This window comes from Saprolegnia diclina (genome assembly GCF_000281045.1).
Source record: "Saprolegnia diclina VS20 unplaced genomic scaffold supercont1.49, whole genome shotgun sequence".
Taxonomy (NCBI): domain Eukaryota; phylum Oomycota; class Saprolegniomycetes; order Saprolegniales; family Saprolegniaceae; genus Saprolegnia; species Saprolegnia diclina.
Genome location: NW_008246116.1, coordinates 460,272 through 475,999, shown reverse-complemented (window position 1 = coordinate 475,999; position 15,728 = coordinate 460,272). Strand labels below are relative to the sequence as shown.

At 57.7% G+C, this 15,728-nt stretch overlaps 6 protein-coding genes across 7 annotated transcripts; 2 read left to right on the top strand and 4 right to left on the bottom strand.

Moving 5' to 3' along the window:
* SDRG_12479 (hypothetical protein) lies at nucleotides 1–2,148 on the bottom strand. Its single transcript, XM_008618551.1, has 5 exons — nucleotides 1,931–2,148; nucleotides 1,190–1,883; nucleotides 766–1,138; nucleotides 146–718; nucleotides 1–89 (listed from the first exon to the last, which is right to left on the bottom strand). Exons 1-5 carry the CDS (start codon nucleotides 2,088–2,090, stop codon nucleotides 9–11), a joined length of 1,881 nt encoding a protein of 626 aa, XP_008616773.1. The 5' UTR covers nucleotides 2,091–2,148; the 3' UTR covers nucleotides 1–8.
* Nucleotides 2,149–2,862: 714 nt separating this feature from the next.
* On the bottom strand, nucleotides 2,863–3,953 carry SDRG_12478 (CMGC/CK2 protein kinase). The gene has a single exon (XM_008618550.1). The coding sequence runs from the start codon at nucleotides 3,926–3,928 to the stop codon at nucleotides 2,930–2,932; it is 999 nt and encodes a 332-aa protein (XP_008616772.1). The 5' UTR covers nucleotides 3,929–3,953; the 3' UTR covers nucleotides 2,863–2,929.
* Nucleotides 3,954–6,025: 2,072 nt separating this feature from the next.
* On the top strand, nucleotides 6,026–8,805 carry SDRG_12477. Of its 2 annotated transcripts, XM_008618548.1 has the most exons (9): nucleotides 6,026–6,273; nucleotides 6,320–6,477; nucleotides 6,529–6,695; nucleotides 6,746–7,124; nucleotides 7,185–7,601; nucleotides 7,649–7,797; nucleotides 7,844–8,193; nucleotides 8,239–8,582; nucleotides 8,639–8,805. In XM_008618548.1, exons 1-8 carry the CDS (start codon nucleotides 6,250–6,252, stop codon nucleotides 8,560–8,562), a joined length of 1,968 nt encoding a protein of 655 aa, XP_008616770.1. In that variant the 5' UTR covers nucleotides 6,026–6,249; the 3' UTR covers nucleotides 8,563–8,582; nucleotides 8,639–8,805. The 2 variants fall into 2 exon arrangements, with proteins under 2 accessions (XP_008616770.1, XP_008616771.1); XM_008618549.1 differs by lacking the exon at nucleotides 8,639–8,805 and having other exon boundaries at nucleotides 8,239–8,623.
* Nucleotides 8,806–9,137: 332 nt separating this feature from the next.
* SDRG_12476 (hypothetical protein) lies at nucleotides 9,138–10,101 on the bottom strand. The gene has a single exon (XM_008618547.1). The coding sequence runs from the start codon at nucleotides 10,090–10,092 to the stop codon at nucleotides 9,217–9,219; it is 876 nt and encodes a 291-aa protein (XP_008616769.1). The 5' UTR covers nucleotides 10,093–10,101; the 3' UTR covers nucleotides 9,138–9,216.
* Nucleotides 10,102–10,868: 767 nt separating this feature from the next.
* On the bottom strand, nucleotides 10,869–11,768 carry SDRG_12475 (hypothetical protein). Its single transcript, XM_008618546.1, has one exon. It carries the CDS (start codon nucleotides 11,743–11,745, stop codon nucleotides 10,921–10,923), a length of 825 nt encoding a protein of 274 aa, XP_008616768.1. The 5' UTR covers nucleotides 11,746–11,768; the 3' UTR covers nucleotides 10,869–10,920.
* Nucleotides 11,769–12,721: 953 nt separating this feature from the next.
* Nucleotides 12,722–15,659, top strand: SDRG_12474 (hypothetical protein; the record flags this gene model as incomplete). The annotated part of the gene is made up of 1 exon (XM_008618545.1): nucleotides 12,722–15,659. The coding sequence occupies exon 1, from the start codon at nucleotides 12,783–12,785 to the stop codon at nucleotides 15,657–15,659; it is 2,877 nt and encodes a 958-aa protein (XP_008616767.1). The 5' UTR covers nucleotides 12,722–12,782.
* Nucleotides 15,660–15,728: the final 69 nt, after the last annotated feature.

Here is a 15,728-nt window from a genome sequence, read left to right as displayed (position 1 = left end):
ACTACCGCTTAGAGCTCGTCGCGCGCAACGTAGACGGGAATCGGGCCCAGCACCGGCGCCGTCTTTTGCACCTTGGTCGACTGCCGCACCTAATTATCATCACCATACAGCATGAGATCCACCGTAGCAACAACTAACGTTGTACCAGCGTGTAGTCGAGGGTCGGAAACTTGTGCGCGTTGGCCGCATACGACTGCGGTGCCCACGTCACGTCGAGGTCGTCGGCGCTCACTTCCCAGCCGAGGGCCGCGCCCGCGCGCTGCTTGGCGTATGGGTAAAAGTAAAAGCCGCACACGTCCGGGTTGTTGACATACGCCTCCGCTTCGATGGGCGCAAATGCGTGCGCGAGGTCGGTCGGGAGCATCGCCGGCAAACACACGTCGCTCGAGTTGCCGTCGCGAACATACTCGAAGAAGCAGAACGTCTGGAAGCCGTCGCCGACCGCCGTGCTGTTGCGCACAAAGTACGTCGCGTTCGCCTTGCAGAGCGCATCGTTGGTGCAGCTCAAATGCAGCGGCGAGAAGGACGACGCCGCGTCACGGCGCGTGTCCTCGCTCAAGCACTCGTCAAAAGCGACAAGCGACGCATTGATTGGCGCGCGAATGACACCCGCGTCTGCGTCGGCGTGGATGACACCGACGCGACCTTGGCACTGGTACCAGTTGGCCGGGTTGGCGCTGTTGGGGCAGTTGAAGCGCTCTTCAAACTCGGAGATTTCCTAGAAAAACGTGGTGAGGGCTAGGGTAGGTTTAGGGTACGAGGTACCTGCAAAAAATAGCGGATGCTGTGGCTGCCACGGGCGTGGACCGGGCCAAGCGGCGGGTCAACGCCGTCCCACCACGAGTTCTTGAGGATGTAGCCGCCCGTGTAGCCGTCCTTGGTCGTGTACTCGTCGTTGTAGCCGACAATCGTCATGGCGTGGCCACCCTCGGCCTCCATACCGTAGTGGGACGTGAACTCGCCGTCCATGTTGTAGTCTTCGCCGCCCGTTGTCGTGACGCAGCACGTGGTCGGGATACCCGGCGGACACAAGGTGCACAGCGGCGACGCCACGTCACAGCGCGGGTCCTTGGTGAGCTCGCCGACGCACGGGATGTAGCGCGTGATCTCCGCCATCGTCGTGCTAAAGCCCAGCGCGCTATCGACCGCGATGAGTCTTTGCAATTACAGAGACGGCAATCGATCCTACCGCTTTTCACGGAACAAGGCCGCCTTGATGTCCTGGACGTCAAAGTACTCCTTGAGGCCGTTGACGGTCGCCTTGAGCGGGTTGGACGCGCGGGCCGCGTCGGTCAAGCCCGGGCAGACCGTGTCGTTGCCCGGCCACGGCGTGTACGGGCAGATCGCGTCCGGGAAGACCGCCACGTCGTTGCTGACGAGCGCAAACTCCTCGATGAAGCCGCCTTCGGTGGTGTTTTGCGTTGCTGTCAAGTAGCACTTGGACTTGTCCTTGGTCGTGCACAGCTGGAGCAGGTCGGCGCCGTACGCTTGCTCGGAGAGCGAGACGTACTCGTCGGGCGCGAGCCACCCGCGCGCAATGCCTTGCTGACGGTACGAGTACTCGAGCACGGAGATGGTCGCAAAGTCCCAGCACGTGCCACGGAGGTCCTGCGTCTTGCGCGGCGTCACGTTCTCCACTGCGTACTTGTGCGGCAGCGTCTCAATCGCTGGCACCGGCGCAGCGTGCTTGGGCGACTTGACGCTGCTCATGGCCAGCATCTGCGCGTGGAGCGCGTCCAGCGCCGCCGCTTGGTTGCTCACCATCGAATGCATCGTGGCAGCGTACCCAAGCGTGGCGACGGCCACGGTCGCGCCAACTGCCACGTGCTTCCACGAGACGTCGGACGCGCTCGACGACCGCGCAATGCGAATGTGCTTGAGTTCTACGAGCTACGTGAGCGGACCGATCGGGCAAGAAGAGGTGGCGTACCTTGGGTGCCCGAGCCGTACGGCAGCATCCTATGTGTCGTGCTTGTGAGGAGCAAAAGCCAAAGTGAGCAGCTCCATGGACGGCAGCCGGCGCCGTCGTCGTTTCGGTGGCCAGCTGGTTGAACCCAGGAAGGTCCGTGGTTCTCAGATCTGAGTCCCATACAAAGTCCAAGCTACTTTGACGCTGAGGCGGCCTTTCTACCCCATCCGATGCGCGAGTTTGCCCTTTGGTGAACGGTTGCCCGGCAACACACCGTGTGAAATGCCGTGTGAAACAAAATGTACGGGTTTCTTCTATTGCGTGAATCGTGAAATTGGTGTACAAAACGTGGGAAACGTGCATTTACAAAGATCCAAACTTGAAGCGGACAGGCGGGTTGAAATTTCGCGTGGAAGCCAAAGCTTGGACCAACGAGTGTCCTTGCGCAAGGGGCGCATGGACGCCATGTAGCCGAGGCCCTCGATGCGACTCTCCGTCGACGTCGTCTCAACGGCCTACACAGCAGCCGTGCGCAGCCCCGTCATGGTGCTCGCGGGTCTGTAGCTAGCGCCAATCCCTCTCTTTTGAACGTTCGACGATCCTGGACCGATCCAAGCAAGGCGCATCTGGACTGTGATTACTCCAATTCGACGCCCATCTTCCGCGCTTGATGGAGGCTGCGTTCTCTGCGCCACAGTGATCTCTACAGCACTGTTTGCCAATCGCCCGTCGAGCAACGGGCGTTCGATAAACGAGTGGCGACCCGTAGCCCATCGAGGTACCATATCCGATGTGTACGCCGACGTTCGTAAGGTCGGGTCAGTGGCCTTGGACGTGTTGTCCAACATGGACTTTCACGAGCTTGAGAGGGGCGCGGTTTGCTTGCACTAGCAAGTGACTGCCCACGAGATATCCGTAGCTGCCGTGGCACTAGCTGCCGTAGCGAGGCAACGCTATGGGGAACAATGCTACAGCTTGTTTGTGTATATCTAAGTGAATCTTGCCAGTGGCCGTTGTGGCTTAGGCCTTTTGCTGCGCGTCGTGGTGGTCGCGAATGATCTGGAAGAACGGGTGGGCCATCGCCTCCTTGGCGGTCGGGCGCTTCTGGTGGTCGTACTGGAGGAGGCTCTCGAGGAAGTCGAGTGCTTCCGGCGTCACGAGGTGCTTGTTGTCGGCCGTGATAAACTTCTCCCACGGCTTCTTCGAGTGCGTGCCAAGGATGCCATCGTACTGCGGGTCGAGCTCGAGGTCGTATGTCGAGAGGTACTCGAAGAGGTCTTCCGTACCGCGGACCTTGGCGATCTTGACGAGCTGGTCGTAGTTGTCGTTGCCGTGGAAGAACGGGTCCTTCTTGAAGATCATGCCGGCGAGGACGCAGCCGACGCTCCACATGTCGAGCGAGTAGTCGTACTCTTGCATGTCGACAAGGAGCTCCGGGCCCTTGTAGTAGCGCGACGCGACGCGGACGTTGTACTCGCGGTGCGGGTGGTAAAACTCGGCAAGGCCAAAGTCGATCAAGCGGAGCTGGCGCTTCTCGTGGTCAATCATTACATTGTGGGGCTTGACGTCGCGGTGCATGATGCCATTCGCATGGCAAAAGTCGAGCGCCTTGAGCAGCTCAAAGATATAGTAGCGAATGTCAAAGTCCGTCAACGTCGGGTACAGCGTCTTGAAGTCGTGGTTGTTGATGTGCTCGGTGATGAGCGACGGCGTCTTGGACTGCGGGTCGCGGACGACGTCGAGGAGCTGGACAATGTTGGTCCCGCCGGTGAGGTTTTGCAGAATCTTGATCTCGCGCTTGATCTTCTTCTTCTTGACGGGCTTGAGGATCTTGATGACGCACGGCTTGTCGTTGGCGACGGCCACGCCCTGGAACACCTCCGAGTACTTGCCGCGGCCGATCTTGCGCGAGACCTCGTACGCGTCCTGGTCGCCCCAGGCCACCGAGAGGTTGTCGTAGTCCCAGTACTCGCGCGGCCGCGACTCGCAGGCGTCGGCGTAGACTCGGGCGAGGGACATTGGCTCTTGTAATGACTGGTGCAATTACGGAGTCCATTTCTTGCTGAATTGCATACAAATAGCAAGCTATTTTAATACCGGCTTTACCGGGCACGGGCTTTCCTACCCGACAATATTGACGGAAAGAGTCGGTTGGGAAACCAACGGTACGGAGATGCAAAGTGTCGGGTATAACGTGATGGCGACGGAGGCAGCGAAATACGACAGTACGACGGCCATGAAGGAGAATGCAAGAGCACTGGAGAGAGGGGAGAGAAGCAGTGTTGTGGAGGATATACTATATGTCGTGCGGCGGATGCGTACAACGACGAATTGACGCGACTTGCGTGTCGGAAGTCCAAATGTCGGCAAGGAAACACGGAATACGGTGTAGGGTTGCTGTCAATGGATTTTGTCCACGGGCATTCAATGCACATGGAAGAAGATGCCACGGACTAGAGTCGTCTAGTACTGACTAGGGGTATATTGAATATGAAAGTATTGACAGAGCTCGTGTTGCCAAACGTGCAGAATGTGGTGCAGCAAGTAGGCCGTTGCGGCTTGCAGAAGTCGTCCTTCGGTAGAGCTACCGGGTAGGGGCAGGGATCCGGAGGTTGTACCAGTCCCAAGAAGGATCACCACAGAGGGCATAGAGCGACGTGGTGACTGCGAGCCAAGTGCCAACGGAGCGAACGTGTAGCGTCTTTCGAACTGCAACGCAGCACAGTGTGGGGTCAGGTGGTGCGGTCGCTGCCAAGCCGAGGCATAGGTGCACCATGCTCGTACGCGATGGCCGAACGACAGGAGATGGTGCAAAGCGCGGTGTTGCGACGGGTAGACGACGCATGTTCGGGCTTTGACGGCCGGGTTTGGAGATTTTAGCGCGAGGTGCCGCATTGTAGGGTTCGGGTATAGCCAGGTATAGCCCATCCCCCGCTGTGTATCAAGTGCAGGTTTGCAACCTGTGCAGCAAGAGCCAAGCAGCCGACAACACCCGCAATGGCAAACGGTCAATGCCAGCTGTAATCATGCACTGAGCTAGGACAATGGCGTCGGCCCAAAGACACGGCGGCATGGTGGGCGTGGTCCCATTTCATGTTTGCGGGTTTGGAGGTTGTCGAGTCGTTGCAGTTGCCGAGCGACACACGTATTTCGCAACCGACCGCGTCCATGTGCGCGTGGACCGACTATCTATCTATCGGTGCTGTTAAATAGTAAATGCGTCTAAAAAAGAGTGGCTTGACGAGACTGCGATGCGCTGCGATCAACACAGAAACGTTCGGCGCTATAAACGAGCGCGTATCCGTCGCTTCTGCACCGCGCTTGGGACACCACGACACTGACTCGCAGCTCGGCGCGTCAACCGCTCCTTTGAGAGTACCGTAGGACTGCTCCGCAGGACTAGCGTGAGCAACAGGGCGCACCCATCGTTACGAGCGATCGTCGTGCGACTGCCTGCGACATGCGACGAAAGAACGAGGGCAAGTGCTCTGCATTTCTTGACACGGTGGTGGGTCTCGACGCAGCGTCACCGCGCCGCCCGATGCCTTCTGCTGGACGTGCGCCGCGTGCGTCAACGGGTCCCCCTTCCCCAATCGTTTTGGCCCTACCACCAATCTTTATCCATACTGTCTCTATCATTGGGTCATATATCATTTTTGTCTCATATCGTCGGGCGTGGCAGGACGACTTTGGTTGCTACTCGTTGGCGAGAAGGAGGATTCCGACGCAAGAAACGTGGTCCAGTAGCTTGGTCGCATGCGCAAGCTCATCAGTGCGTTCGTCGGCTGGATGGCGATGGAAGCGCTTGGGTGCTTGCAGCGACAGCGTCGTACGCCAGTTGAACATCGACTATCACGTAGTCCGGTCATCGAATATCATCGTCCGCACGTGTCGTCGTGACTCACTGCCTAAAGTAGCAAGAGCAGATTCGAATGGTCTGATCGCACCGTCGACCGCTGCTGGCGTTTGGGAGAAAAGACATCACGTGCAGTGTATTCGGGGACTTGGGTACTCGTGGGCGCCATTTCTCGAATGATGGGTTCCTCGTGTCCGTAGTGGTCCACGGCGACGACCTCGCAGCTGCCTACCTCGACCTGTACTCGGGCTTTACGGCCCCTTCGCGCTGCCATCCTGTGCCCAAGCAGCGACGAGACGGACTTGAATCGGCTGTTGAGAAACTGTTGAGGACGCTGTGGGTTTGAAACGCATGGCCCAAGTGCAAACTGAGTTGCGGTGGTGTAACTGGGGCCCCCCGGAAGGACCATGTGTTACATCGCGCCAGCCGCGTCCTGGTCTGAGCGTCATAACGGGATCATCCGGCGACGAGTGACACGAACGCGATGGTGTCTTCCTCGGCTTATGTGGTACGTGCAATGGCGCGCCTTCGCGGCATCCTAACCGAAAGGCTAGACGACGCGGCTCAACCAAACGGTTGCGATCCGTCCCAACACGAGCCGCCTCCCGCACGACAAGATGCCGCCGTCGAGCACGCTCATTTCGCTCTTCCAGCGAACCGTCAAGCGGTACGGGTACCAAAAAGCGCTGCACGAGAAGCGCAAGGACACGTGGTGCGTTCACATCTTCCACTGTGCTGCAGCGATGGAAACCAAATGCACTAGGTACTCGCTGACATGGCGTCAATACTACACGCAGGCCCAAGAGTTTACCAAGAGTCTTATCCGCATCGGGCTCCAGCCGCACGAAGTTGTCGGTATTTGCGGGGCCAACTCGTCCGAGTGGCTTATTGCGTACATGGGCACCATCATGGCGGGCGCTGCGGCCGCCGGTATGCCTCGATCCCGTGCCGAGTTGGCACCAACGTATCGAGATGCGTAGGGATCTACCTCGGCACGACCAACGACCTCTGCCAGTACATCTGCGGCCACTCGGAAGCGCGCATCGTGGTTTGCGACAGCGTCGCGCAACTCGAAAAGCTCATCGCGATGAAGCCGTATTTGCCGCGGCTCATGGCGCTCGTGCTCTGGGGCAAGCGTGTGCCCACGAATCTCCGGTCGCCGATTCCTGTGTACGGCTGGGACGCATTCGCGATCCTGGGCGACGACATTACGCGCGGTACGCTCAAGCGCCGCATGGAGAGCGTCGAGCCGGGCCACTGCGCCGCGTTGGTCTACACGAGCGGCACATCCGGTCTCCCAAAGGGTGTCATGATCTCGCACGACAACTTCTGTTTCAATGCGTGGTGCATGGACAAGAGGTAGACACGTCTCTTAGACTGGCGGTTTTCTGCACGACCCTAACCGCGACGGTTACGTAGCATCGACCGCGACTACCACACGCGTCTGAGCAACCGCGACGTGCTCGTGTCGTACTTGCCATTGGCGCACATTACACCGCAGCTCAACGACATCATCTTGCCGCTCGTCATTGGCTACGAGGTTCACTTTGCACCCAAGGATGCGCTGCGGGGCGGCCTCGGCAAGACCATCAAGGAGATTCGCCCGACGCGCTTCTGCGGTGTCCCGTACGTCTGGGACAAGATGGCCATCAAGATGCGCGACTTGCACGGCAAATCGCGTGGCCTCAAGAAGCAGCTCGTGCATTTTGCTACGTCGCGGGCGATCAAGAAGACCCGTATCTCGCAGTACGGCCAACACGGCGGCCCGCCCTGCGGTGTCGGGATTGCAGAGAAGCTCGTGCTGTCGCGCGTCAAGGCCTCGTTGGGCCTCGACCGGTACGACTGCATAGTATCCTGCGCAAGTTATTGAGCACCGGATGTAGCTGCAAGACGTTCTCCGTCACGTCGGCGCCACTCCGGTCCGAGACGCTCGAGTTTTACGGTGGGCTTGACATCCCCATCATGGAGTTCTTCGGGCAAACCGAGACGGGCGGCTTGGCCACCATGAACGTGCTGCACTGCTGGAAGATGGGTACGACGTCTCTCGACCATTTTTATCATAAACGTATCTACATTAGGCTCGGTCGGTCGCCCTCTCCTCGGCACCGAGATGCGCGTCAAGAAGGAGACACACGAGCTGCTCTTCCGCGGCCGGCACGTCATGATGGGCTACCTCAAGCGCGACCAAGAGACCAAGGACGCGATTGACGAGGAGGGCTGGCTCTACTCGGGCGACACGGCCGTCATCGACGAAGACGGCTTTGCTACGATCACGGGGTCGATTCCCGAGACGATTCGGACCGCCGGTGGCGAGCGGATATCGCCGGTCGCGCTTGAGAACATTCTCAAGGCCGAGATCCCCCTGCTCTCCAACGTCATGGTCATTGGCGAGCAGCGCGAATTTTTGCTAGCGCTCTTTACACTCAAAGTACAACAAAATGGTGGCCTACGCTGGACCCTAACCCTTGTGTAGGTGCTCTTGGACGAAGAGGGCCGCCCGACGCCGACGCTCGAAGACGACGTGCGGGAAATGTGCAGCGTCCTTGGCTCCCGCGCACGCAGCGTCCATGATGCCAAGCGGTGCCCAAACGTGCAAGCGTACTTGGACGACCGGCTTGCCGACGTCAACAAGACCACGAGCCAGCTCTTTTCGTTTGGCCACTACATTGCCAAGTATGCGATCCTCGACAACGACTTTAGCGTCGCTGGCGACGAGCTCACGCCGACGCTCAAGCTCAAGCGGTCGCGGGTGCTGCAAAAGCACGCGGCCGTCGTCGACGCCATCTACGAGATGTAACGTGTATTTACTATTTGCTTGTATCAATTTATATCGACAAACAATGGTGTGTTGACGCGTATTTCTGTGTGTGTAGTCTCGAGGACGGGTCGCTCGTAAACGAAATAATCCTGCTGTAAAGGTCACCACACACCAAGCTCAAGCTCGTGCACCCAATGTGCATCGACAGTTTAGTGTAATAGTACTATGGAAGAGAGAGGTGTGTCGTCGTGACGACGGCACGTAGACGATGCATTCGAGTGACGCCAGCGTTCGACGTGGGACATTGAGAGCTGGATCGTGGTCGGATGGCTTTGCAGCGCGAGTTCGAATTCCAGCTTGCGCCGATCAGATATCGCTGTGACAGTGACAGGGAATGGACCGTGGGATGGCCTCCGCACGCCACTAAGAACTGGCTACTACTGGGTCGTTGTTTATATTCGACTCGGCTTGTTGACAGTGTCCTTTGCTGGCCGGCATGCAGCAACCTCTCACGGCCGCGCATGGACATGGTTTGTCCATTTTTGTGGTGGGGGTAGGGTTGGTCGTTGGAACACCAGCCACAAGGTAGACGTCATAAGGTAGAAGTGACTAGATCGCGATACAGCGTGGTGAATATTACATACTTATAACGTCCTCTCGGCGTGCCATATTATAGTATCGGCTTCGTACCGCCTACGCGACCTTGGTCGCCCGCTTGATGATCTTGTGGACGGCCTCGCGATTGGAGTTGTTGCGGTACTTGACGTAGACCGTGTAGACGTCGTCGAGGCGGGTGTGGTGCTTGAAGTGGTAGAGCTGGAGGAAATCGCTGTGGTCGAGCGCGTAAAAGTTCTGTACAAACATGTACGAGACGAGGAGCACAACGTGGTCTTGGCGCCAGAGCACGAAATGGTTGAGAAGCAAGAACGCCGTCGGGAGCCCGAGCTCGAACGCAAAGTCGCGCGGGTCGAAGATAAAGTTGGACGAGTGCGTCGGTGCAAAGACGCAGTGGTGCATCAAATGCACGTGCGGGATCACCTCGTGGAGGCACTTGTGTGCGAAGTAGAAGACAACTTCGGTCATTGCCAAGTTGGCCGTAATCGCCGCGACCGTCAACGTCGAGTACGACGCAAATTGCAAGGTCGCGTTGACAGCGTCCGGGCCGCATAGTTCTTGGAAGACGAGCCATGTCATGAGAATGTTCGAGAGCAAGTTGAGCGTCATCATCTGCAGCGTGTAGCGATCGGAGAAGCCGTTGGCGCGCAGCGTCCGAACGTTCTTGCCAAGACTCGGGTTCACGAGCCCGTCAAGCGCCGCGAGCAGCATGGACATGAGTGCGTAGAGGAGACACCCCGTAAAGCCCATCCCGTTGTTGAGCAGCACAAAATGTCCGATCTGGATCGTCGCCACAGTTAGCACAAAGTACGGAAACCCCGCGAGAAAAGCCAAGGGCGGCGTCGCATCGGGCGCGTACACGACACACTCCAAGATGCCAGCGTCAAGAGACAACGTGGGCGTCTTCTCGGTCGTCGGCGGGTCGATCGGGCGAATGCTGCCGTTGGGGACCATCGTGCGACGATACGGCAAAGTGCAAAGTGAGCGTTGACGGGTGATTGAAGAAGAAAGGCCATCAACAAATCCGTAATCCCTTTTCTTGCCGCCAAATATACGCAAAACGCACGGTGGTGGTGATAGCATCGAAGCCAGCGGTTTACACATCATGGAGCAATGTAGTGATATATACCTTGGAGCAGGCCCTCGCACCAGTCAATTCACACACCTCGAAATTTGCTTGGGTATTCGATGCGCCGGCAAGAACATTGCCTGCGCATCGAACGGACAAAGAAATTTGGCGGCGTCCTGAGTGCGCTTCGTATCTATTCCTACCAGCACAAATCTACAGCTCCTAGATGCTCTGGTGAGGCGTCCTCATGCGCCCATGTATGTTCACGTCGACAAGCAGACGGAGTCTGGTTCTGCAATCTGTACAGTGGAGGGGGCTATATTGGTGTTGTTGAAGGACAAAGGAATGCATTTGCATTGCTCGTTGAGGGAGGATGTCTACTAAAGTAAAGCCTTCTCAACGAAATAATACTGTCAACAGGTCTCATTGTGTCCACTCGGTTAAGTGGCGGATGGCGCACGAAGCGCGGGAAAAGCTGGCCAGAGAAGCCAAAGACGAAGTTCGAGCTGCTCGGGCACCGTCATGCGGCTCCTGCACAGTGGAACGACCCACGTTGCCTTGTCGACGCTTGTGGTGGTATTGTTCTTGCTGTTGTTGGTGGCTTGGGTATGTGCCCGTCAAGTTGGAATCATTGTTTCGTGGCGCTTGTATTCGCACGAAATGACCACAAAACAACATTTTTCTCGATTCAAAAGACATACTCTCCACGCCAACTAGGCATGTTTGGCCGGGCGCTGCATGATCGTGCGCACGGCTTCCAACTTGAGGTCGCTTGGGTTGCGGTACTTGATGTACGCCGTGTACATGTCGTCGAGGCGGGCGTGGTGCTTGAAATGGTGCAGCTGCAGGAAATCGCTGTGGTCCAACGCGTAGTACTGTTGTACAATCATATACGAGACGAGGAGCACAACGTGGTCTTGCTGCCAGAGGACGAAATGGTTGACAAACAAGAACGCCGTTGGCATCCCGAGCTCAAACGCAAAGTCGATCGGGTCAAAGATAAAGTTGGTCGAGTGCGTCGGTTCAAAGCAGCAGTGGTGCATCAAATGGATACGTGGCAGCACCTCGTGGAGGCATTTGTGCGCAAAATAGAAGAGCACTTCGGTCAAACCAATGTTGGCCGCGATCGCGGCGACCGTAAATGTCGAGTACGACTCAAATTGCAAGGTCGACGCAACTGCCTCGGGTCCGCAAAGCTCTTGGAAGACGAGCCACGTCATGACGACGTTCGAGATCAAGTTGAGCGCCATGCGCGTCGCGGTCAGCGTATCCGAGAATCCGTTGCAGCGGAGCGTCTGGAGGTTCTTCCCGAGGCTCGGGTTCGCGAGGCCATCGAGCACAATCGTGCCAAACGAGAGAAGCGTGTAAATCACGCAGCCGGTGAAGCCCATGCCATGCAGCCACACAAAATGCCCGAGCTGGACGTGGGCGATGGTCAGCACAAAGTACGGGAAGCCCGCGAGGAAACGCAGCGGCGGCGTCTCATTTGGACCATAGACAAATACGTCCAAGAGGTGGGGTTTGGGTGTTGAAGCCATCGGAAAGTGCAAAGTGAGGAGTGTTGGCAAAGTCACGCTGGGACCACCCGTTGGATGCTGTGCAGCGCATGTCCTTGCACACGCCTCGTACCCGTTAGAGACGGTGCGATGCGGGTGGTATCGCCCTCGTTCAGGTAGTAGTACTGTACTGTCAACGCCCTTGCCGTCCTTGATGATACTCGCTGTTGTTGAAATGAGTTATGAACATGCAATTGTATAGTCAAGAGGGTGGACTTCCTAATGCGCTCGTGAGGTTTGGCCGGTACGTCAAGCCCAGGGCGCTTGGTCGGGGCTCAGGATTGAGGGGGAATGAGTTAGCGTGCACACCAAGGGTCGGCAGCTGGGGTCGGCGCATAGGGTGATGATACTCGCTGTACGGTACGGCAGGATACCGGTACGTCAACCCGACCAGATGCAATTATGGTAGATAATCGCGCCCGGATCACGTGCATTCCAGCACGCGTTGTAAGTTAAAGATGCTGTGTTGACACTATTTGTTGCAAGTCGGCTCCAAATACTAGAGAAAGAAGGTAATAGTAGCGTATGGAGGAGGTTCGTCGTCGCGTCGAAATGCAAAATGCTACGTAAAGAGAGCTCTTCCTTAGGAAAATGACATTTCTTGGGAAATTGAACGTCTTCGTAGCAACGCTGTACCTTCGCGTAGCACTTGATGCACTAAACTGCCAACGATTTTAAACGAAGCCGAGAGCTTCCCAACAGAAACGAAAGGACCAACTACGACGATACCGTCCTTGAAATGTCGTTCAAACTTGAGGTTTGTATGCAACATACAAGCGATGCCATAGTAACCCTAAACCCTCCATAATATCGTTCACGCTAGTACTACTACACTATATTAGCTAGTTTATGGGACGGATTAACGTGAGTAAAATATGTCTTTGTCGCGCTGGCACTTGAAGTGTTGTTGCCAGCAGTTTTGGTCGCGCGCCTCGTCGGCCAACAAAAACCGCTTGTGGCTGAAACCTACAGACGGCAAAGGGCACAAAAGGCGGGAGCAGCGACGAGCAATTATCGTCATGTCGGTTCTCTTAGCGTGGCTTCGTCCAACGCCGTATCGGCCCACAAGCGACGCCCAGCACTACCCAAAGTGGCTCAACGCCCTTGGCTTCAGCTACGTGCTCTTTACAGTCGGTCTGAGCATCGGCATCATGTACGTCATGTCCACGTACCTCGCCAACGACTTGTTCTGGCCCGACTTTGTCGTAAGTGGCATGCAAAACGCGATCATCGACTTCTTCAACAGCCGCCTCGCGCTCAACGCGACGTCGTTCGAGCTCCTCAACCCGGCGTTTGCTCCGCCGACACTCTATGACAGCTCGGCCATGGCACTCGACATCTACGAAGCGTACCCGCGTTTGGTGCTGTACGCCGAGCTCACGGCCATGGACAAGGCGATTGCGAGTCTTCGCGAGCTCTTTGCGACCGAGGTGACGCACATGATGACGCAGTACTGCTGGGTCGACTTGCAGCAGCGCTGGGAGCTCGGTCATTCGCATAAGCGCCAAGCACGATGTGTCGCCAACGACAAGGCGAACGCCGCCGTGTACCTCGAGGCTGTCGGGCGCAACATTGATTTTGGCTCTTGGGTGCCAATCTACCGAGGCTTCTTCAACAACTTGATTGTGAGCGCGCTCGTCCGATCGCCGGGCGGCTACCCCTGGGTGCAGTACATGCTGTCGCATGCGTGGGTGCCCGTCGACGACGAAGTGGCGTTTTGGAAGGCCCATCAACTCGAATACTTTGAGCTGCAGTGGAGCACGATCCGCCAAACCGGTTTGACGGAATCGATTGGGATTGAGAATGCGCTGGGGATGACGACGCGTGTGACGATCAAGAGCATCACGCCCGTGGACCGGTACGCGCTGTGGACGACCCACTCGATGTACGCGTCGTTTGAGAATGACATGGGCAACTTTTACTTTGGTCCGAACCAGAGTTTGGTGCTCAACAGCCCGCTCTGGTTTGGCTACACGCTCCCAAATGCGATTGAAATGTACAACCTCCCGTATCCGCTCAACCACGCCAACACGGCGCTGCACCACCAGCTCGGTGAACTCGGCTCGGTCGACCTCAAGCTCATGCCGCCTCCTCCCGCACTCACGGCCGCTGCCGAAGCTTTCATCGCGCTGCTGACGCTTCAGACAACGACTAGTGCGTCATTGGCGGCGGCCGTCGCGAGCATTGGTGCGGTGGATCTGCGCCCGACGCCACCCCAGTGGCAGAACCCCACTTTTTTGTTTTACGGCGGGAGCCCCGTGTGCGCGGACGGCGAACCCTACGACTTTATCCAGCGCTCGTTTGGCTTTGACGACACGTGCGCGGGTCAGCTGCCGTTCAGCGTGCAGTGGGCATCGGCCAATTCGATTTTTGCGTTGGCCCAGCTCTCAGCAAATGACCTCGCGTTGGCCACGGGATCGCTGTGCAGCAGTTTGGCGCTTCCGGCTACGGACGCCAGCCTCTGCACAACGTCCCTCGCTGCGTCCCTCCGCGCGTTTCGCCAGCTCCAACTCGCGTCGCCATCGTCATCGCTCACCGATAGCGTCACCGCCCTCAACCTCTCCACGATGCAGTTTGTGCGGACATCACTGACGGCCAACACGTCGGTGATGACTCAACCGCTTCTGGATATGACGAGCCCGGCGTGGACGCTGCTTGGGTGGATGAGTCTCTTTGAGTGGGCACTTGGTCAGCGCGAAGCAGTGGCATTTGAGGGCGACGTCCAGACGCTGCGTCTTCTCTCGTACAAGTATACACCGGCGACGCAGCTCGCAAATCCGCTCGACGTCAGCGGCAGCCTCGCCAACTACATGTGGGGTCTCGCCTGGTACGTGAGCGCCGGCCTTTGCATGGTCCTCTTTGGCGTCTCGCTGGCTCTAACGCTGACGCGACACCACGCGGGCCTCAACTGGTTCATGTTCAACCGCATTGCCAGCACCGTCTGGGTCGGGCGCCCGATTCTGTTGGTCCGATCCGCCACCGCCATTGTCTGCCTCGCCACCGTCCCCATCTACTTGGAGCCGCAAGCCAACCATTTGTCGACGCGCTTTGTCGACGCGACGCGACCGTTCCTCGAGTCGACGGTGCTCGCCGGGGAGACGCTCTGGCTGTCGTACGTGCTCAACGAAGTCCTCGTGCATCTGTCAGGTCCAAACACGCGGCGCGTGACCATTTTGACGAGCGCAGCCACCTTTGTGCTTGTCGCGTTGCTCGACCTTGCGAGTCCACCGACGCTTGGGTCCTCAATTGGCCGCGAGTGTCACTACTTTCACATGGACATTGGCGTGCTCTGCTCGAGCGGCTCGATCCAGATTGGCTACTTTAGCCGTGTGATCACTATTGTCTGCATCCACGGCGCCATGGTGCTGTTCGGCATTGGTCTGGCCAAATTGCTCAAGGAGCCCACGACGCCGCAAGGACACGGGTTTCCTACTGTGCTCTTGCATGGCGCCGCGACGACCTTTTTCCAGGACCACGGCAGCGTGTCGGGCTACTACACGATCGACTACATTAGCGCCATCATGTGTGGCCTTCTCCCGTTCGCGTGGGCCGGGCGGTTTTACATCTTTGAGCTCACGCTATGGCGCGTGCTCAGCGACGACAACCTCGGGTATCGCCGCACGCCCGAGGCGTTGTTGCTGCCGCACTCGTCGACCCCTGCGTATCTGGAAACCAAAGCCGTGGTCGCCAAAGCGTCGGCTGCGTCCGGTGACTCGAGCGCCGTGTTGGTATTGGCCAAGCGCGATGCGTGGACACGCTTTGTCAAGAAATACCTCCGCGTCGGGTTCCTCGTCGGCGGGCTTCTCTACATTCTGAGCTCGCTCTTCAGCAACATTGCGTACATGACGGTGACGGTCAAGCAGAGTCTCGCCAATGACAGAGGGTGGACTTCCTAAAGCGCTCGTGAGGTTTGGCCGGTACGTCAAGCCCAGGGCGCTTGGTCGGGGCTCAGGATTGAGGGGGAA

Coding starts and splice junctions, on each gene's coding strand:
- SDRG_12479 (XM_008618551.1), bottom strand. CDS start 2,090: ATGGGACTCAGATCTGAGAACCACGGACCTTCCTGGGTTCAACCAGCT. Junction 1,139..1,189: donor GCCTTGTTCCGTGAAAAGCG/GTAGGATCGATT, acceptor CGCGGTCGATAG/CGCGCTGGGCTTTAGCACGA. Junction 90..145: donor CGACCCTCGACTACACGCTG/GTACAACGTTAG, acceptor GATGATAATTAG/GTGCGGCAGTCGACCAAGGT.
- SDRG_12476 (XM_008618547.1), bottom strand. CDS start 10,092: ATGGTCCCCAACGGCAGCATTCGCCCGATCGACCCGCCGACGACCGAG.
- SDRG_12477 (XM_008618548.1), top strand. CDS start 6,250: ATGGTGTCTTCCTCGGCTTATGTG. Junction 6,478..6,528: donor GAGAAGCGCAAGGACACGTG/GTGCGTTCACAT, acceptor CAAATGCACTAG/GTACTCGCTGACATGGCGTC. Junction 8,194..8,238: donor TAGCGCTCTTTACACTCAAA/GTACAACAAAAT, acceptor ACCCTTGTGTAG/GTGCTCTTGGACGAAGAGGG.
- SDRG_12478 (XM_008618550.1), bottom strand. CDS start 3,928: ATGTCCCTCGCCCGAGTCTACGCCGACGCCTGCGAGTCGCGGCCGCGC.
- SDRG_12475 (XM_008618546.1), bottom strand. CDS start 11,745: ATGGCTTCAACACCCAAACCCCACCTCTTGGACGTATTTGTCTATGGT.